The sequence below is a fragment of the Onychomys torridus genome, chromosome 11 (genome assembly GCF_903995425.1).
Source record: "Onychomys torridus chromosome 11, mOncTor1.1, whole genome shotgun sequence".
Taxonomy (NCBI): Eukaryota; Metazoa; Chordata; class Mammalia; order Rodentia; family Cricetidae; genus Onychomys; species Onychomys torridus.
This window is the reverse complement of record NC_050453.1, coordinates 14,127,320-14,148,868: the sequence shown is the minus strand read 5'-3', so window position 1 is coordinate 14,148,868 and position 21,549 is coordinate 14,127,320. Positions and strand designations below refer to the sequence as shown.

Below are 21,549 nucleotides of genomic sequence, written 5' to 3'. Positions count from 1 at the left end.
AGAGATAAGGGGAATAGGGCCTGTGTGCTCAGTGGCTGGTCTTTCAATCACATGGTTGATCTTTATGTAACAGGGAGGAATTTACATAATGCTCATCATTTCAGCCCAATGTGATTATAGCTGGAAAGCTTGTTGTCTGAGCTGACAGGACACATTCAGAGCTGGGGGAGATGAGCCTTGCAGCCTCCACAGTCTTTGAACTAAACTCAGACCCAGATCTCTATGGCAGTGGACTTTCTGTGGCCAGGGGCTTTCCATGGCCGTGGGCTGTGTTTGTTCCTTTTAGAGATCTGGTCCTTGAGGCTGGGGACATGGCTGGGTGGATGAGAGTTGCTGGGCAAGCATGAGGGCCTGAATTCAGGAAAAGTTGGAGGTGGCTATGCACAGCTGTAACCCGGCACTGGTGGGGCAGAGACAGGAGGGTTGCTGGGGATTACTGCCTGCCAGCCTCGCTGGGAGAAGAAAAGAAAGGTGAGCTCAAGGCTCAGTGAGAGACTTTGTCTCAAGGCATCAGGGGAGAGTGATAGAGGCCACCAATGTCCCTATTTGGCCTCTACATACATACATGTACACAGGTGCATGCTCCTGCGTGCGCGCGCGCGCGCGCGCGCGCGCACACACACACACACACATGCATGTGGATACACTACCTCCCAGAAGTCCTACCCTCTTGGGACTCACAGATGATTGCTCCATCTCACCATTTGCTCCATTCCCCAGCTTTAGGGAGCCCCCCACACCCCAGGAAACACATCATTCCTGCAATTCCAATCTAGGATATAGACAGCCATGGACTCTACTTCCTCTTCGTGTGAGGCTAAGACAAGTCTCTCCTCCCATACCCACTGCCCTTCTTTACCAGACAAGGAGAGAATCCCAAAATTGTCACATGGCATTATTCTCCCAAGACACATGCGGTTACCAACAACCTGTATCGTGGCAACAAATGGGTGGATGAATAAATGAGTGAGAGCTGGGGCAACAGAGAGAAAATACTTGATCACAAATAAAAATAAATATAAATCTTGTTTTTAAAAGAATTTAACTGGAGACAATGAGTCTTTCCCTTCCAGAATCTAGCACATATATGAATTATCTAAGAACAAATTTAATCAAGAAAAAAACAAAAACAAAAAACAACCCAGACAACAAAGAGTTTTAAATTCCAGATTATAATTCTAGTATGTTTTGATTTTTATTTTGATACAATATATTTTAAATGCCCGAGGTTGCTAAAACCAAGTATTTAATACTTTGTTTTAATTACTAATAAAATTTCACATATTTTGGCATACAAAAATGAATTTAATTAAAAAAAATTCCTGGGAAAGCAAGATGTGAAGGCTTAGAGCCAAGCCATATATGGAGGATGCTTTTCTGTGCAGAGGGGTTGGGGATTTAGCTCAGTGGTAGAGTGCTTGCCTAGCAAGCTCAAGGCCCTGGGTTCGGTCCTCAGCTCTGAAAAATAAATAAATAAATAAAAAACCTGGAGCCAGATATTGGGGTGAAACCTGAAAGATCAGAGAAGCAGAACAAGTCAGCCAGTAGTTCCTACCTTTATGAAATCCTCAGCCTCAAGAGAGTGAGTTCTTGTTTACTCACGCCTTATGTACCTTTCTGTGCCCTGACATTTTCCTTCCTTCCTTCCTTCCTTCCTTCCTTCCTTCCTTCCTTCCTTCCTTCCTTCCTTCCTTCCTAGTGCTGGGATTAGAGTGTTCCACCAAGCCTGGCTCTGTTCCCAGTGTGGCCTTGAACTCACAGAGATCCGGATGGATCTCTGCCTCCTGAATGCTAGGATTAAAGGCGTGTGCTACCACTGCCTGACCTCTATGTTTAATATAGTGGCTGGCTCTGTCCTCTGATCCCCAGGCAAGCTTTATTAGGTACACATTATATCACCACAGTCCCCTGGGACAGAACTCTACCAGAGGGTTCTTGTGGTAGCTTTGGGGGAGGTACAGATGTCCAGGCACGCAGGGGGCTGTAGAAATAAAAAAGAAAACAAGAGCAGCAGATCGAAGTGCCCCTGTAGGAAATGATGATGTCAGATTCGGAAAGAGGAAGCAGAGAGGCCACTGTTGGGAAAACTAGAAGCTCAGGAGAGAATGTGGCCCAGGAACATCCAGATGGGAGCGTTTGCCAGCAGACGGAAACCCACTACTGGAATCTGGACAGGAAGCCAGCAGTGGAACGGGCTTGCCAGCTACTCCAGTCTTAACCTGGCGTCTGGCCTGACCTATACCCTACTAAACAAGCTGCCCTTTTGGCGGCTTGTGAAACAGCTACCCGGGGCAGTGACTTCTTGGTTGTTGTTGTTGTTGATTTTTCTTTTTCCATTTTGTGTGTGTGTGTGTGAGAGAGAGAGTCTGAGCATATATATGTATATATATATACATGCATGGGTACATGTTTTTGCATGTGCATGGGCAGATGTGTGTGTGTGGGTGCACATGCCCATGTATGCACGAGTATGTAGAGAGCCAAGGTTGATGGTGGTCCTCAATCACTCTTCTTTCTTCACCCTCGAGGCAGGGTTTTTCAGTCAAGCCCAGAGCTTGTCCCTGATGGCTGGTCTTGTTACCTAGCTTGCTCTGAAGATCCCTTGTTACCTCCTTCTGAGGCTGGAATTGCAGCTGGGCCACCATGCCTACCTGACATGCATGTGGGTTTCTGTGGATCCAAGCTCTAGTCCTCACGTGTGCTATAACCACTGAACCATCCTCTCAGCCCCTGTCTGGTTTTTCTAGCTCTAGCTTCTAGAATGCAGACGTCTGGTTTCTATGCCCATTTAGGTCTGTTCTGTCTTTCCAACAGTGTTTGGTCCTGCCTTGATCATAAAGCCTTGACCCTTCCAGAGTTGCCATTCATTGCTGTCTTTTGCTTGTTAGATTTTGTTTTTTTGAGAACAGATCTCACTATGTAGCCTGCCCCGTTAGCCTGGGATCATAGGTGTGTGCAGGCAAGCCTGCCTGGCTTGAACTGCCAGCTTTTCAACAACCCTACAATAGAGAGACCACTTTTACTATTTGTAACTACAGAAAGCAGGACACAGGGTCTCAGCAGACTGTGGCCTGCATGAAGTGGTTTCTATTTATAATTCATTCAGTGAATCACAGGTACCGTTGCCATTCAGCAGCTCTGTTATAGAAAACAGTATCTATTTGCCAGTGCTAAGGGCTGACACTGGCCAGGGGTATTGGTGCCATTCAACAGCTCTGTTATAGAAAACAGAATCTATTTGCCAGTGCTAAGGGCTGACACTGGCTAGGGTTATGGTCAGAGCTTCAATCACCTCTTCTGTACGTTCTCTGGTAGGTTCAAGGGTGGGGCATTTTTCTCTAGCCATTATTCTCTTTGAGCTGGGAGGGAGCTACCCAGCTGGCCGCCCACCAGAATGAATAAACATTATGCCTGCCTGGTGACCTTTCGCCTAGCACTCAACATGCCCAGTGGCAGGAGCATGTCACAGCATCCTCTGTGGCTTATGAAACAAAGGCCTGGAAGGATGCTCAGGGAGGATGAAGAGGGAAGATGTACACAGCTTTACTTTTCTCATTGATTTCTCATTCTGGGGCTCTGGCTACATCAGATGGATCAAAGTGTGTCGTGACTCTCGGTAGCTCAGAACAACAGAAGTTCATGTCTTGTTCTCATTCCCCCATCGCAGGCTGCCTGGGGGCCTCTCTCCTTCCTCTGGTGTCAGGATGATGGAGTATACCCATTGTTGTAACTGTGCTTTGCAACGTCAGAGAGAACAAAATAAGACTTTGGGGCGTTTTTCATTGGCTGCTAAGTGTTCCAGGCTTCTTATGGAATTTCCACTCACAGCTGCTGGGATCTGGGACACAGTGTCTTATGCTCCAAAGGCCAAGTAGTGGAAAGGAAGGGATGGTGTAGAGGGGCCATGGTACAGGCCAGTGCAGGTGGCCTGGCTAAGCTCCATCTGGTCTGGGAGGAATAAGGTCCTTATGTTGTCTAAACCAGTGTGACAAAGGATGCCTAGAGAAACATGGGGGACAATAAGTATACCACAAGGGCATTGTTGCTAACAGGAAGTCTCCTGGGGCTAAGGAGAGGAGCCTGCTTAGTGTTTTCGATGCTCAGAGGTAGTTGGAAGAGCCATGCAGAATAGCAGAAGGATTTGTTAGCTTTTCTTCTCATCCCTAAAAGGCGAGCTAGCCTCTATTAAGTAGCTTCCTCCACACGGGGCATAGTGACAGATGCTGCCCACTTGTCCCAGCTTCCACTATCAATCGAGTCCCAAAGAAAGAGGAGCAGTGTGATTGATAGAGGGACGTGAATTCTGAACTGTCACCATTCAGAGGTTTGTCATTGGCATTGGAGACGGGAATAGAGCTGTAATGGATGATTCAAGCCCCAAGTGGCTGTCTCTAAACATGTTAATTACTTGGCATAAGTGCTTGGAAGTGATGGTTACAAAATGTAGAGACGTGCATGGCAGAGCAAGGCTGGCATGCCAGCTCCAAGAATGTGGGCTTTCTTCCTGCTGGGTACAGGTGACACCAGCAACGACAGCTTTGAGGTCCTCTAAGGAGAAATGATGGGACGTGCCCCCCTGTCCTACCACGCAATTGAGATTCATAGGCGTAGACAGTGCCTGGTTCACCCCGAAGTCATGGCCCCGGAGGAATGATGCTTGTGCTCTGAGTCCAAGCTCACGGACTCAGTAACTTAGGGTTAATGCAGTTCACTCTCCACCAGATGGTGATAACAAAGACGGCCCCCAATTACAAAATACATTTCTCCCATGTGTACCTGTGTGTGCATTTGTTTTTAATGTGTGATTGTGTCCTTATCTTCTACAGGGGCCAACTGGTCAGGTAGCTTATCTGCCTACAGTGAGAGGCTAAAGCCATGATCTGTGCCCAAGCGAATTGATCTGAAGCAGTTGTTCCCACCCATACAAATCTAGGGCGGTGACCACAGACTGCACCTAGCCATGCTATAGCCATATGGGATTGGTCAGACCAGTACATTTGGTCACATGTACTGGGAGACATGCAGAGCACATTGCAAAAGGAGATTGGAATAAGATAGACCGTGGCTGAGTCAGATTATGGAGTGCTTGAGTATATACATGTGTGTCAGGTGTGGGAGAGAACCCCATACAGACAGGTTGTAGGATGGTCTGTATGGGTGGGTCAGAAAACATGCTATGGCAGGGTTGGTGAGTTGGCTCAGCAGGTAAAGACACTTGCCACAAAGTCTGATTATCTGAGTTCTATCCCTGGGACCCGCATGGTGGAGGGAGAGAACTGTTTCCCACAAATTATCTTCCGATCTTCACACATATATTATGTATGGCACAGATGTGAACACACACACACACACGTAATATTATTTTTTGCCTTCTGGACTATAGTCAGTGAATTAAAACTTAAGTATTTCTTTTTTATAGAAGTTTATAAAAGGGATTAGGTATGGGGATGAGAGGAGAGGATGGGCAGGGATTCCCTTAGAAACAACTTTGAGATGGCCCTTGAAAGAGAGAGTTTGTTGGAAGACCAGGGCATCTGTGAAGGTCTAAGTGAACCGCACAGGCTGTGCATACACATGCTTGTATATGTGTGTTCTGCCTACATGAGTGTGTTTGCACACCTGAAGCTTTTATTACTGGAAGGGGTTGAATTCCTACCTTCTAGTTATCTTTAGCTTACAGTTCATGTATGCCACATGTGCCCACCCAGGAGAGGTGCCCCTCTTCCAGCTGGCCCCTCTGTGTCTGAGCTTATCTCTCTCCCTTCACCTAGAGGCCACCTGTCTTCACCATTGCTACTTGGCATTTCTCTCTGGTTCTTCTTGACCTTCCCACCACCAGCCATTGCCTTTCTGTATTAGGAACTCCCGAGTCCTTCCTGTATTGAGAATAAACACACCTATTAGCTAGAGGGCACAGAGGAGCCAGAAGCACAGAGCAAGGCAGGTGGCAGGTGATAGGAGAACATGAGTAGTTTTTCCAGACAGCCCATATGCTGGGTAACCTCCTCCCTTTTTCCTAGGCAAGTACGGAGGGCCTGTGCCTACTCAGGATTGGGTCTACAACACGGAGTACTTTCCTGAAGTGTTCAGTCACAGGGAAGTGGCCGTGCTGCAGGGTAGACCTTTGCATGGGAGGCAGCGAGTGGGTGGGGCGCTTCCTCCCTCTAACCAGGCCTGTGTATGTCTGTGCTCCCTCTCCAGCTGGTGTTGCCGGAGTACTCCATTCACAGCCTCTTCTGCATCATGTTCCTGTGTGCTCAGGAGTGGCTCACCCTGGGGCTGAACGTTCCGCTGCTTTTCTATCACTTCTGGAGGTAGGTCTGTCTGCCGTCTGTCTGGATTGGGCCATCCTCCTTCAGTTTCCCACCCAATGACAGTGTGCCCAGATGGATCAGCCACTAGGTGCCTTCCTTTTATCCCTTTCTTTTAGAAACCTTGTTAGAGACACAATTCTGTTGTGATCAAAACTCTGAGCAAGGGACTTTAGGGAAGGAACAGGCTATCGGTTACAGCCTGTTAGTGAGGGGCAGGAACTCAAGCAGAAGCTGGAAGGCAGAAACAATGGAAGACGGTATCTTGCTGGCTCGCTGGCAGGCTCATGTTTAGCTAGCTTTCTTACATAACTCAGGACCACCTGACCAGGAAATAGTACCACTTACCTACAATAGGCTGGGCCCTCATACATCAGTCAACAGTCAAGACAATCCCCAGACATGCCCATAGGTCAATAAGACCTCGGTAGTTTGTCAGTTAAGGTCTCCTGGGAGGTGACTGTAAGTTGTTCCAAATCGACAAACAAAGCTACCTAGAACAAACTTACTCTCCAGAGCTGGAAGTAAGTCCTCTTGACTCTGTTGATCAACCCCAGTCATATGGGTTAGTGTGAAAAGTGGCTACAACATTACTCACTGTATCCAAAACATGGAAACAACATTGTTGCTGACTAGCTGATGAATGGGTAAAGGAAATGTGATCTATCCATGCAATGGAACATTATTTGGAAGTTTAAAAGACACAAAGTACTTAAATGTGCTACAGTGTGTATGGGCCACAAAGAAAATAGGAGTTAAAGATATCACACCCAATGATCACACATTATATGAGTCTATTGATATGAAAGTTCCAGAATAGTCAGATCTGTAGAGACTTAAAGTAAACTAGTACTTTCTAAAGGCTGAGGGGAAACAGGCAATGACTGCCAGTGGGCAATTATTTTTTTGAGGATAAGAGTAATGAAAATGCTCTGAAGTTAGGTAGTGGTGATAGATATACAACTCTGTAAAAATACTAAAACTCACTGAATTGTGTATACACTTTGAAAGGGCAAACTTTGATGTTTAAATTGTTTCCTTTAAAAAAAAGCACTGGGGTTGGAGATTTAGCTCAGTGGTAGAGTGCTTGCCTAGCAAGTGCAAGGCCCTGGGTTCGATCTTCAGCTCCACAAAAAAAAAAGAAAGAAAGAAAGAAAGAAAGAAAGAAAGAAAGAAAAGAAAAGGAAAAAAAGCACCTACCAGTTGCACTAGATTTCCTGGGGGCAGTTATGATGTTAACTATTCTAAGACTGGGCTTTGGATCACATGGTTTGGGTTTTCTATAGGACGGATATGGGGCAGAAGTGGGAAATACCAGAGAAGTGGAGATTATAATTGTGTGGCTCAATTGCCTTCCTCGAACCCTGTAATCGCAGAGCTCTGGACCCCCAAGCCAGTTGGTCCATCATTGCCACTTTCCCATAAAGTATAGCCTTGAATTAGCCACACCTAGAACATTCCACTATGTCACTAGCAAATGTATGGGCCATTTACTACTTGCTAGGCTTTCAGGGGGAATTCCTAGATGAAATACGTATGAATCTTTATCCTAGGTACATCCTAGAAGCAGAAGGAATTATTTTCTTAGCAGACATCTGAGGACAATGTGTAGGAATGTAGAGAAAGATACACTTAAGTTAGTCTGAAGAGTGTAGAAAAATCCAGAAAAGCATTTGCAAATGCCCATAAGTGAGAGAACACTTGGCATGCTTGGGGCACAATTTTTATCTTTTCACATGGTTGGACAGGGGCTCTTGGAGGGTGCAGTTGATGAACATCTGGGAATCTCATATGGAGAGTCCAAGAAGATTTGATGGAGAGCTTGGGACTGGAGGGAATGGAAAGCCATGAGAAGGAAGGAGGAAAATGGCATTGCTTTAGAGCTTTAGAAGGTGATTCTGGCAGAGTGTGAAGGATGGGCCAGTAGAGATGTGTTGAAGTCAAAATCTAATTAGGAACATGGCAAAACTTCAGGTGAAGAAATAAAGGAGACGAGATAATGGAGATGGGTCCTGGCCAGTGAAGTTGGCATGGCGAGAGAACAGAACTTTGAAAGTAAACTGAACAGGCTTTGGCCAACAGTTGGTTGCAGGTGAGGGAGAGGAAGCCTCTAAACTAGTAGGCTATGATGGTGATGGTTCACCTCGCCTGTGAGAGTCCATCTGTGCCCTCTCCACCTCACATGCAGCCCCAGGCTGGATGTCCTCCCTACAAAAGAAATTTCTCCCGAGGGTCTTTAAGTCATGGTCTGTCGATGAAGCCTAGCAAAATGTGGTCAGTGGCTGGGGAGGTGGCTTGGTGGAAAATTGTGTGCTTACTGTACACGCAACCGTGGGCTTTACCTCCAACCCCACAAAAATACAGAAAAGGCAATCAGCTTGTGAACGCTGGATCTGCGCTCTATTCTTAGATCTAGTTCTTATCCAAACCTGGAATGTGTGTGCGTGGAGGTCAGGAGCAGCCATGGTCTTGTTGCCTGTAAAAACCTTGTCTACTTCTACTCTTAGGAAGTCATCAGATCACAAAAGACAGACAGACGGAAGACACAAGTCCTTAATTACCTAGAGTCCTAGAACACCCCCTTCTCCTCTCTTTTTTCCTTTTTTTCTGTCTGCTCACCACCCCCAATCCCATGTGTTTATGTATATACAGGCACATGTACATGTGCATGTGTGGAGTTCAGATGACAACTTCCGATGTAGTTCCTCATGTGGTACCATCTACCTGTGGGTGGCAGTGGTGGGTGGTGGAGCAAAGTCTCTTGGTGGCCTGAAACTCACTTAAGTAGGCTAGGCTGGCTGGCCTGTGAGCCCCAAGGAGCATATGTCTTGACATCTCCAGCCCTGAAATTACAACCTCACGTCACCATGCCCAGCATTACCATGAGTCCTGGGTCCTGGGCTGAGGTCCTCTGCTTGCAGCATGTAACAGACTGAGCTAATAGCCTTGACCTATCTGCCTCCCTTCTGTCAGGTCAATGCCATGCCGTCTCTCTTGCAGACAAGTGTGCCCTCACACTCGGCTTCAGTCAAACCCGCCTGGCCACCACTTTTTGGTGGCTGTTTGGGGGAGGCTATTTGCATACATCACCTTACATCAGCATCACAATTTTCATCTCCGTTTTATGTCTGAGCCCAGGCTGGGTTGATGACTGACCCAGGGAAGGACAGTCTGGTGAGCGGCAAGCAAAAGAGTCAGTCTTATTCCTTTCCACCAAGTCATTTTGGTCACCCTGTTGCTCTGCCTCTGCTTAATGAGGTCACCTGGGAACAAAGCCACAGTGACAGCAAATCGGTTTGAAATCTGCTCTGGCGAAGAGGAGAGGTGAGTGGCCCAAGGGCTGTGAGCTGGCAGCTGTCATCAGATCTGGCTTCTGATGTCCTCTTAGCACAGTGTCGGTGACAGATAATGCCAGTGCAGTTCTCTGAAAGGGAAGGAAGAGGTGACTGAGACGATGCCAGCTCTGCAGGTGTCTGCTAACATGGCAGTATTCAGGTCAGGCCCATGCCTGGCGCTTCTTCCAGGCCCGACAGGAGAGGCAGTCTGGACCTCTGCCTCCCAGGATCCTTTCCCACAGTGGCTAAAGAGCAGCACTTGGCCATTCCAGCTGCACTGGGCTCCATAGGGAATATATGCCCTGCAGATGTTGGTGGGACATGAACTAAGAGCTGCAGACAATGATGAGGGACCCAGTTGTTATATGATCCCCTGGCCTTGGTCAGCAGCTGTGGGCTTGATGTGGCTGTGGCCTTTGACGATGACTCTTCCACCTACAGTTCTCTTTCCCAGCTTCCCCAAAGATGGTCAATGTTCTATTTGCTCTTCTGGGCCCCTCTATCAAACAAACAACAAGAATGAAACAACCCATACCCTTAATAATGACTCTGTAATGTCTCTGCATGGTATCTAGGAGTTTAGATGAGAGCCTGGGAAAGGGGCAAGTCCAAGGCACTTAGTACTCAAGGCCGATTATAGACACTGAGGAAGTAGGGGATACAATTCTTCCACACCTATCTGTACCCAAAGGGAGCTCTTGGTGCTTCCCAAGGATACCGGGCTATCAGAATCAACCTGAAGCAGGAAGGCGTTATTTGGGCTCATAGCTTGGGGGAATACAGCCTGCCATGGTAGAGAAAGCATGGTGGATAGGGCTGTGTCCATGGCAGCAGGAACTTGTCCTGTTATTTGTTTCGTCTTGGAAGATGGAAGCAGAGAGCTGGGACGGGAAGTGGGACTATTCTATAACTTTCTCCACTTCCTCCAGTGAAGCCCTACCTCCACATACATACACACAGCGCTACTAGCTTGATACCAAGTGTACCCACATATGAGCCCATGGGGGAGAGTTCACATTCAGGCCATACTACTGGGTGACATGTTTCCTTCTGCCAGAGCACCTTTATATGATACCAGAGATCTGCTGGAGGACCTTAACACCCACCAGAAGGTTCTGGCCGAGTTGCACTATAGCAGTGATTGGAATCTGACTTTGGCAGGAGGCAGATTTTCAGGGGAATGTCTGATGCTTAGGGGCCTTGGCCTGACAGAGTGGGGAGCCCTGAGCCCCAGAGACCTCACTGCCATGTCTTCTTTCCTGTAGGTATTTTCACTGTCCAGCAGACAGCTCAGAACTGGCCTACGACCCGCCAGTTGTCATGAACGCGGACACCTTGAGCTACTGTCAGAAGGAGGCCTGGTGTAAATTAGCCTTCTACCTCCTCTCCTTCTTCTACTACCTGTACTGGTGAGTCCCACCCTCCTTCTGGCTTCGGCCCAGCAGCAGAGGGAAGGGGCTTCAGGCTGGCCTGGGAGAGCTAGCTTTTCGGGAGATGGCCGATGACAGGAGATCTCGGCCAGTAGACTCTGATCCCAGTTGTCAGGACTCAGAAGCAAGGGTTTCTGGGGAAGGAAGAGGCTTCTGTGCACATCCTTAGCAGCTCAGGGAAACATCTAATCACATCTCTTAGCAGGCAGCTGAAGGACTGTCAAGGGCTTCTTCCCAGCAGGGCTTCCTGCCCTTCAGAGCCCAGCAGCTCAGCCCACTGGGGGATCAGTGAACCCAGGGGCCCAGCCTCATTACCCTTTGCCCTCAGCTTGTTTGTGAAGACGCTTGGGTGCTGTAACAGTGGCCTCTCGCCCTCCAGTGGCAGTCATACCCTGCAGAGTGGCACATTGGGTCATTAAATGCTTATGCTGCAGTTCTATGTTTCATAACTCCGTCCTAATTGAGCAAATCCTGCCGACTTTGCAGCTCCACTTCCGGGTCCCCTCTCTTCACCTCATCACTTGAACGCCCTGGCTCAGCAGAGCGCTGGGAGCTGTCATCCTGTGGTCTGTACTCTGGAGGCTCCCTGTTCTGGAAATGTCTCCTGATCCCTTTTGTATTCATTTCTGGGGCCTTTTCCTGACCACCTTGCTATCTTGTCCCTGCTTTTGCAGGGTCACAGATGTCCCTGAACACCCCAGTGCTGTCTCTGCAGAGGCAGAGGAGGGTGGGGGTGCTAATTTCACAGCCACCCCTGGGTTCAGATTGGATGTAGCAGGCTGGGGAATTACACTGCCCAACATTCAAAAACATTGGTCTCCTGTATTGTCAGGGGACCAATGATGGGGTTCAATCCCCACCTATCGAAGGGTCCCTTGAGATGGGGAGTGAGGAAGTGGGAAATAGTAGGAAGAAATACAGAAGTAGATGAAGAAAAAGAGACACAGGATAGCTTCAGGAGGGCCCTGGGTCAACACCCAGGCACCTCAAATTTATTTATGATGGGCTTTTTATATATCATCAAGGGGAGGAGCAAAAGCCCTCTCCCTGTCAAGGTCCAGGTATAAAGTATCAACAAGTGTAGACCCTTCAAAACACCTGGTACCCATGCCTTTGGCCAAATCATCCTATTATGCAGCCCTGCTGGGCAAAGCAAACCCAGACTTTCTGATCTTGAGTAAGGCCTTATTAGGGAGCCTCTGTGGGCCCCCACGCTGTATGCATTGCCAAATTTATAAGATGCATTCTGTCCTTACCCATATATTTAAAAGGAGGAACCTGGATCTGTGAAGGTAGAAACATTTCCCATGGTCACAGATAATGGTCACACCAATTATGATTCAAAGGCTAACTTCAAACTGAGTACAGAACCCCTGAACAAGTCTTTATCAAAGTGAGGGGCAGGGGATAGAGACAGGAAGCTGATTACAATGTGGTTGGCTGATAACTCCTAGGCATTTCAGTAGGAATAGATCTACTGTCCAGACTCCTACATTTGCAGGAGCTCCATGACGACTCTGCTACATGTGCCTGTGGTGGAACCTGGCACTCTGGAAGGCTAGCTTGCTCCTACATCCACCCCTCAATCTCCAGGGTCAGCAGAGAGGGAGGCCCAGGAGGTGTAGCCTCATGGTTCACATCAGCAATGAGGAGTTGGGGGGTCACAGAGTTATTCTAGTGCTTTCTTTGTGAAGTCAAGGGTTACTCCAGCCTCAGAGGTTTATCCTTCATGAAGGGTCCAGATGCTTCCTGCTCTAAGCTGTAGAATCCTGAGGGCCCCTGGAGCCTACTAGGAGAAGCTGAAGTGACCAGCAGCTCACCTAAGTCCTTTTGACTAAAGGCTTTAGCAGCTCCAGCTGGCTGCTATTCCGGGAGGCTTCAGAGGGTTGACAAAGCTTGTCTGAAGGCAGAGGCCACTTACAGGTGGAGTTTCTTCTCTGGTGTGAATTCGGCCTTATTTTCTTCATGAGGCTCCAGGCCACCTTCAGTCATGGGCTGAGCGGCCTGTCCCCAAATAGCAGCAACCCCCTTTAAAGGAGAACATGGCTGGGCCTTCCCTGGCTCCTGGCCCATCATCCTGAGATCCATCTTAGTTTGGGAGACTGAAGCAGGGCCCTTGATTTGGGGTTTGAGCTGTTGGAGCCAAAGGTGGAGGAATTCCCAGAATTCCTGTCTGTCAGCTGTCTGCTGGTCCATGGGGCTACGTGGACAATGTTGGTGGCTCTGGGCCCTTAGCTGGGAGTGATAATTCTATAGCTAAGTCCTTCATAGGCCATTGAACTTTCTGTCCTCTAGTCTCAGCGAAGGTTTGCCATGGCATTTGAAGCACACCCACAGCTTTGTCTTCAAAGCACAGTTGTACATGTCACTCCTCTGCCTTCCTGCAGCCCATGCACCAGCTCAGTGTACCTGCATTCCCCACTGTACCTGACCTCAAAGTGCCTCTGTGTTTTCTGGAAGGCCCTGTTAGTTAATTCCACCTGGAGAGTTCCCAACCCCAGCCCCAGAACTGGCAGGGAGTGCAGAGCTCTCACCCGGGGCATGTTAAGGGGTGGGGGTGGGGGTGGGGGTGAGGTCCATGCAGAGCCACCTCTGAGCTGAGTGTCTTACTGGAGATGCTGAAACTGAAGCTAAGGACCACCAGACAGTGAGGTGTAGCTCTTGAGGCTTCAGAGAGCTTGAGAAATGTCTCCAACCCAAAATAATGAGCCTGTTCTACTGTACTGTGCTAGCCATGTGGCCCCTACCACTGTCCCCTTCTCAGAATGTCCTGTGGTGCAGGTGACGTTTACGGGTTACGTGTGATAGAGATGAGGCTATAGTCAACCGGGGGAAGAGTCCAGTGTAGACAGTTTGCCCACTCAGTAGGAGGATCTTCCTTTTCTTTCTCCTTCCATTTTGTATTCTCCTTTCTTTTGTACCCCTTCTCCTTCCCTTTATCTATGTCTCCCCATTCCCGTCTCCCCCTCTCTGTCCTCTTTCCTTGTCCTGAAGAGCAAACCCAGAGCCCCACCCATGCTAGACAAGTGATCTGCCACCCAGTTACATGCCCTCGGCTCTTTTTTTTTTTTTTTTTACTCATTTGGAGACCTAGTTCTGGTGAATCTCCCTGGCCACCCTTAACCTTGAACCTTTGGTCTACTGAGTAGCTGGGATCACAGGCCTGTGCCACCAGGCCTGGCTAGAAAGGTTCCAAGTGTAACCCCGATCCACATTATTTGCCAAAGCTATATCATCCCATGACTTTGGGCCATCCTGGTCTCGCCTTGGCTGTTTCCTCCGTGTCTATACTTACATTGTTTATGGGTCACTTGTCTCCAGATGGCAGAGAACTCATCTGTTTCCTTCTCCTCTACCTCTGCGGTGCCCCGCCCAGTGCACACAGCACATAGTAGGTATTCACTAAATCCGTGATGCTTGGCTGCATCTTCCTTCATGGTCAGGGTTCAGGCCACATTCTCACCATTATTTCCCTGCGCTGAGAATGATGCTTGGTATGTTGTAGGTGTTCAATGAATCCCAAATAAAAGAATCACGGTAAGTTAAACAGGGTTATCTACAATTAGGCTCAGTCCACAATGAACAGAGGACTGACTAGCTTTGGAGTTAGAATGTGGTTGATCTGTCATGAGCTGTACTGTGAGAAGCCATCTGTGTAGCTCCAGACCCAACCAGTGGGGCCTGGCGAATATGCCATGTCTGGCTCTAGACATGAGACTCCAGAGGAGCCCAGTGGTTTCCCAGCTGTGCAGGGTTAGAAGGAAAATAGTTTAGGTGCTTTTATTTGGTTTTGCTTCTTAGACACTTTGTTAGAGTTAGGGGAGGTGTCTCTAACGTAAAAAAACTCTATTTCTTCCTCCTCTAAATAGACAAAAGTAGTAGACTGTAGTTCTGGTCAACCCATCTGCCTTGCAGAATCAGCCTGAAGCTCTTGTCAGGTCACAGGAATGCAGGTCCCCCTACTTGGTCACTACTCATCCCCTAAAGCAGGAGGTTTGGGGACATATACCAAGTTAAGATTTACTTATGTTATTTGCCCTGTGTGTTCATGCCCCCACACCCGCATCGGTGACAACGCTATTCATCCTGACCCTTGGAACTGACACATTATGTAGCATCACCTGGGGACCCTTGGACACAGCCATCATGTGAGCATGTGACAGCAGCTGGTGGCATAAAGAATTTGCTGTGCCCTCACCCCATAGGCACCTGGCTCATAATTGCAAGAAAAGCGATGAGCCACAGTGATCATCCCAAAGAAGTGTCTCACAGGCATCCAGAGACAACACACCTTTCACGGGGGTCACAGAATGCCATCCTAACAGACAAACATTTCTGCATTGTGGGGTGTGGCAAAGCCTCTGTAGGTGAGTCAGAGACCATAGAGACAGGATTGAGGTGAATTCATGGGCTCCAGCCTTGGAAGGGGACTGCTGAGAGCCGCAGGCTCCTGCTGACATCTCTTCTTCCATTTCTGTTTGCATTCAGCATGATCTACACCTTAGTGAGCTCCTAACTCCTGCTGATGAAGAGGCCGCCGCTGGGAACCACGGCAGCTGTGGCTGGGGAAGGACCAGATGGGGATGATGGAGACACCCCGCTCGGCAGAGACTGATTGGAAGGAGCTGGAGTCACACAGCAGACAGGGCCGTGTGACCCATGTGTGTCTGTTGTTGCTGTGTGTGTTGCTGCCTTTGCTGTTCACATCCCACATGGATTGCAGAGCCCCTCTGAGCATCGGGGGTGCCAGCTTATAGCTGATGAAACACTCAACCTCTGGAGATGCGGTTGTTGCTTTCTTCCTCCACTTCACTGAGCATCAGTAACTTGCAAGTTCACATGGATAACTGCCTAGATGGTGGGAATGAGGCCAGAAGCTAGAAGGTACCAGCCAAGGGACAGAATGACTCAGGGCCAAGGCCAGGTCTTCAGAGATGATTGAGACACTCAAGGATACCACGGGGCTGCCCAGGACTCTTGTTCTATTTTTTCCAGAGCTATGACCTCATGCTTTGCTCACTGCAAGGCCAGTGGGTCTGCCCTGAGCCTGCTGTCATGTCATTTTTAGGCCCTGGTTATGTCCATGAGCCTGAGCAGTGACTTCCTGAGCTGGGTGTGGGACAGTGCATTGACAGCAAGCCATGCTCAATGCGAACTGGGGAGGGGAGTGTGAGAAAATGGATTTTTAAAATGTTTGCAACATGTCCCAGGTGTGAGTTCTTCACCTTCCCAAGATGTGTCCTGCCACGGCACCAAAAAAATCCATCAGAGTCATAACATGCCAATCAGCTGGCTGGCATGAGCCAAAGCCTAAAATAACAAACAAACCTCAAAGCAGTTTGAAGTCCAGAAGCAGAGAGCTGCTGTGTCCATGGGTGTGGACAGCCAGGAAGTGAGACACCATAATTATCACTTCAATTGATGCTGCTGCACAGCCTTTGTGCTGATCAGTTCAATGTGGGGACATCTGCTTATTTGAATTTTCCACTTGGCTTTTGCTCCTTTTTTGGGGGGTGGGGTGGCAGTTGTACAAGGGGATGTAAATAGTGACAAGGCTGAGATTTTTATGATGTTTAACTTGGGCACAATGATTTTGACCTGATTCCCCAAACCTCCTTGCTTTTCTACTGTTACACACACACACACACACACACACACACACACACACACACACACACACACACGCTATTTATATATGCTCCCATCTGAATCCTGTGACTCAGGTTTTTGAATGGTGTTTGTGTAACACATTGTGTGCTATGTTTAAAATGCAGCAGCAGCTTCAGTGGCTCACCTCACCGGCTCTCTCATTTCAATCCATCCGGGGTTGGATGTGTCTCCTCCATATGGTTGGCAAACTAGTAGGTAAAAAAAAAGGCAGTTTCAAAACGACACCGTGTTTCTAAAAATGCTGCAGGAAACAAAATAGGGAGAAAATAAAATAAAATTCACAAGGAAGAACAAAAACAAAATGCAGATTCCCTAGGGCCCAGCAGTATAAAACCATAGCCTTTACAGGGAGGTGTGGGGAGGATGATGCTGTCCCTTGGCTGGAGCCCTTGCTACTGCTGAGTAACTTGTTGAGGCTGCATGGCCTCAGCGGGGTACCATTCGCAGGGTGGCTAGTTATGGCCAGCAAGCAGTGAAGTCTGGGTGGCAGGTGCAAAGCTAACTCCATCACCATCTTAAAAAACAACAACAACAACAACAACAAAAAAAAAAAACCCAAAAAAAAAGCAACTGTCATGGAGAAGGTAAGGAAGGGGTCTGTGTGCCTCTCAGGGTGAGTCTCTTTCATACTTCACCTTCTTCCAAAAGGGCTTGAAGTAGCTTTTGACAGGAGACACCAATATCAGAGATTGTTAATGTGGAATCTGGAAATTCATACGCCAGGGCTTTTACATTTTATACTCTTCCTGGCACATTGAATCCTCCACAAAATCCAATTGTTTTCTCGGTATTAAAGAGAGGAAACTTTGAAGACCTGCTTTTGAACCTGAAGTCTGACTTACGAGGACATGCCCCTTCTGTGCCTTTAGCTTGAGGTCCTGCCAAAGTTCAATGGCTAGCATTGACTTTTATGAGGAAGGATTTGAAAGCATAGAGCTTTAGAGGCATGGCTTTCTTTCAGGGATGTGAGCAATTCTTCCCTTAGGCTTTTAACATGGTAGTTCTTACCTTTCTGAAAGAAACACATTCAAAACTTTCCCCTGCTGTCAACTGTGACTGGGAAACAAGTCCAGGGATCTCACGGGAGTTACAACTAATTCTCAGTCCCCCAGGAGAAGCTCATTTTCCTGATGGTAAAAATAAGGTGGATGGGCGATCGATGGAGTGCAGGTGTGTGCCAGGTGCCTCCGTAAATGAGAAGAGCTGCTTGCAGATGTGTACAGCTGGTCAGGGGTGTGGCTTTAAAACCATGCAGGCTTCTTCCCACGGAATTTTGCTCAGGCGGCTAACTTTGTCTCTCATTGTATGCCCCATGAAAGGAAGGAGGAATGCCTCAAACTTCCAGGAGCCTCAAGAATCCAAAGGAAATGTTTTTATTGAGCAAGACAGAACCCATGTACCAAGCATAGGTCAGGGTGTTTCAGGCCTGTGCCTGAGCTAGCCTGGAGTATGGACCCTGTTTCCCTGTGGTAGCCCTATGTGGCTGTGCTGTGTGACCTGGATGATGGTGAGTCACTTAAGGTCACCCTTTGTTAAGGGGAGAGAAGAAAGCCAGGCTCCCTCCTGGCTTGCTGTAAAGATGGCATGACTTCATGTCTCCTGTGCCTGGTAATGCTGAGTACTCTATGCAGGAAGTTCTGCCCTGCTATCTATGTGCTACCTAATGCCCCAGCTTCCTGCCAACCATTCGATATATATCTCGTTCAGTTCACAATGACATTATGAAGGAGGAACTATGAATGTCTTCATAGTCATAGTTGAAAGCTTTGGTACAAAACTTATAGAGGTCAAGGACCTAAGCCAGAGTCACACTTGCCAAGTTGCCAACCAGAGCCTTTTTGCCTCTGGGGTCTTGATGTTTTTGCATTCTTAAAAGAGTGATGCGGTGTAGAAGGGGTGCTGGGATATGTGTGTGTGTGTGTGTGTGTGTGTGTGTGTGTGTGTGTGTGTGTGTGAGAGAGAGAGAGAGAGAGAGAGGATGAGGATGGACAGGACAGGAGCTGAGCAGCGAGCCTCTCGTGTCTCCTGGCAAGCAACCTGGGGTGCCGGACTGCAATCAGAGAGTTGGTGAATTTGTGGTGCTTAACTTTTCTGAGACGCCACTTTCTCGTCTGTCACAGAAGGTGCACACTGCCTCCATGGGTGTGATAAGTCAACTGTGTCTGGAGAGCTCACAGCAGAGAGCTTGTCTCTACAATCTTGTCCCAGGAAATCTCATTTTCTGGTCCTCCCCACACTGCCCCTCTCTCCTCCCCACACTGCCCCTCCCTCCTCCCCACATCGCCCCTCCCTCTGCTGTGCCAAAGGATTATGTAGGAGAAAAAAAAAAAACTAGATGTCTCATAGTAGCAATCCTCAGCGAGTCTGTTTTCTTCCTGTTCTCTCTCCTTCCTGGGGGTGGGGGTAGGGGGTGGTGGTGACAGTCCCAGCCATGCAACAGGGGTAACAGCTCAGCCTCAAGAAAAATACCCCCCTGCTCCCTATTTTTAGGCTTGGTAATTGCACCAATGTTGAATAAAATTGTCATCGTTATGACAGTTTTATTCTCCCACGTAAGAGATGAATGCAGCCAGCAAAATGCTTTGACAACAATTAATTGCACTCACACTGTGTTATCACGCAGATCTGTTTTATAGCCCTTTCTTCTGGGGGGGACTTGGGCTGCTCTGTTCCACACTGTGCTCTGGCATGTGACTCTGTAGAACTGTCCTTCCCCTGGTCCTTAGACCCAAACTGGCCATCTTCCCCACTGCTTCTGCTCCAAGGTTGAGCCCCAAAGTGAAGCATGGGAGGTAAGGAGGGAGAGAGGGATTCCAGACCGCTCTTATGACAGACAGGACTCTCCCCGGGAGATGGAGCTAAGCAAGGCAGAGCTTCTTCAGGAAGCTGGTGGGCATTCCCGGGGAAAGGTAGGGTCCCTGTTTGGGAAGAGGAATGTTCTTTCCTCACAGAGAACTACAAATGATGGGATGAGAATATCCAGCATGCTCCTCACAGCTCTGTTAGTACAGGAAGACCTCAGTCAGAACTAGGGGCTTGGGTCTCAGTTGCTGCTTATGATCCAGAAACAGCCACAACCAAAAGACAACCTCCAGACACTGACCGCTATGTGGCCATTCCTGACACCTCCCACACCCTGTGCAGTTCTTCCCCAACATTCCTGGATGCCCCAGAGAGGCTTTTCTATGTCTTGAACTTGGGCCCTTGGCTACCGTGTGGCAACTGTGTTTTCTTCTTTTCCGGGGAGCTGTGTATCTGATGTGGCTCATCAGGGCTTACAGGAACCAACTGTTCTGTTTTATAGGGAATTTGCTGGCAGTTGTTAAGGCCAGCCACTGTTAAAACCAAAGTTATGTCAGCTTAGATTACTTACGCAGAAGACCAAGATGTGTAGTTACAAGCCTACTTCCTAACGCACATTTAGTATTCTGCGTGCTCTCTGAGTGCTGGCTGTCATACTTGTGGTAGAAATGTGGATGCCATGTGATTGTGTGCTCCTCTTGTTCAGCCTTCCCAGCCTCAAGTTCACTGATGTCATTAGTACCTGGAAATTGCCCATGACGAAAGCGTTGACATCACAGAACTTGGCAATGCACATGTGAGATGCCCTGCTCTCTCCCTCTTCCCCACCCCCCATCTGAGTGCGAGTTGAGCACTTACTAATTAGTGCACCCTAGTCTCAGTTGTGTGACCACATCATGGGAGCCAGTAACCAAGATGATGATAGCTGCATCTTTAATGCAGCAGTGGATATGCAGTGGCTGGTGGGTCTGGGGTCTGGGCCCCTGGTGGCACTGCCTTCATGACCAGGCCTGTCATCCACTCTGGCTGGGACACCAGTGATGCTGCTACTGTTGTCCACTTGAAATCATGTGGGGGTTATCGTCCAGCCTTCCGTGAATTTGACAGCTTATAAAGAGAGAGTTATTTTTGTCTCCTGGGTTTGTCTCCGTGGTTATTCGGTCCCATCCATGCCCTTGGGCTTGTGGTGGCACATCGTCGTGGAAAGTCTGAGACAGGAAGAGGCTGGGGTCTCGGAGCCTCTTCTTCCTAAAGGTTCTACTGCTTCTCAGTGGTGTCAACCTGGGGACCTTTAGGAGATGCTAAATGTCCAAGCTGCAAGTCAGGCATGATGACACATGCTTAGAACCCTAGCCCTCTGAGGCAGGAGTAGGAGAATCATGAGTTCAAGACCACCTGGGCTACACAGGGAGACCCTGCCTTTACAAAGAATTTAAGTTCAGCAACAGGAAGGCAGCCATTTAAGGTGTCCAGCACTGCAGGGAGTGGGCTGGGGCGGAGCTAGGATCAGCCACACCTATCTGCAAAGCGCGAAGATGCTTTGATCTGCAGATCCTAGTCCCACTTTTCTCTGCTAACTTGGGGCCTTTGTCCTTCTTTGGAGGCAGGTCACTTCAGGGTCCCCATGCAGGTGGGGCCCGTGCCTCTTCCTGAAGTACTGGGGTGAACAGAATTGTATTCTGCTAGGTAATGTCCCTCCCCAGGGGGAGATGTAAACAGCATCCACCCTTCTCCTAGGAGCCAACCAGAGTTCTGGGGAACCAGTGAGTTTATTGGGCTTCCTTACAGAGCATAGGTGAGGGGTTATCAGGAATATGGGTGCTCCACCCCCAAAATTCTACACCTGGAAAGCCTTTATCCATCATGGGACCCCCGCCCTTACTGTGGTCAAATTGCTAAATGGTCTTATTAATAATAATAAAAAAAAAACCAGAGCAGGATATTGGGGTGAATTCTGAAAGATGAGAGAAGCAGAGCAAGCCACAGCCAACCTCACTTCAC

The 21,549-nt window shown here is 48.4% G+C and overlaps 1 protein-coding gene across 1 annotated transcript in view; it reads left to right on the top strand.

Moving 5' to 3' along the window:
• Cnih3 (cornichon family AMPA receptor auxiliary protein 3) overlaps positions 1-20,684 on the top strand; it is a 118,381-nt gene extending 97,697 nt beyond the window's left edge. The window contains exons 4-6 of the mRNA XM_036202390.1: positions 6,202-6,314; positions 10,912-11,055; positions 15,565-20,684. Coding sequence (XP_036058283.1) covers positions 6,202-6,314; positions 10,912-11,055; positions 15,565-15,592 — 285 coding nt within the window. The 3' untranslated portion in view covers positions 15,593-20,684. The remainder of the gene's footprint in view (positions 1-6,201; positions 6,315-10,911; positions 11,056-15,564) is intronic.
• The last annotated feature ends 865 nt before the right edge of the window (positions 20,685-21,549 follow it).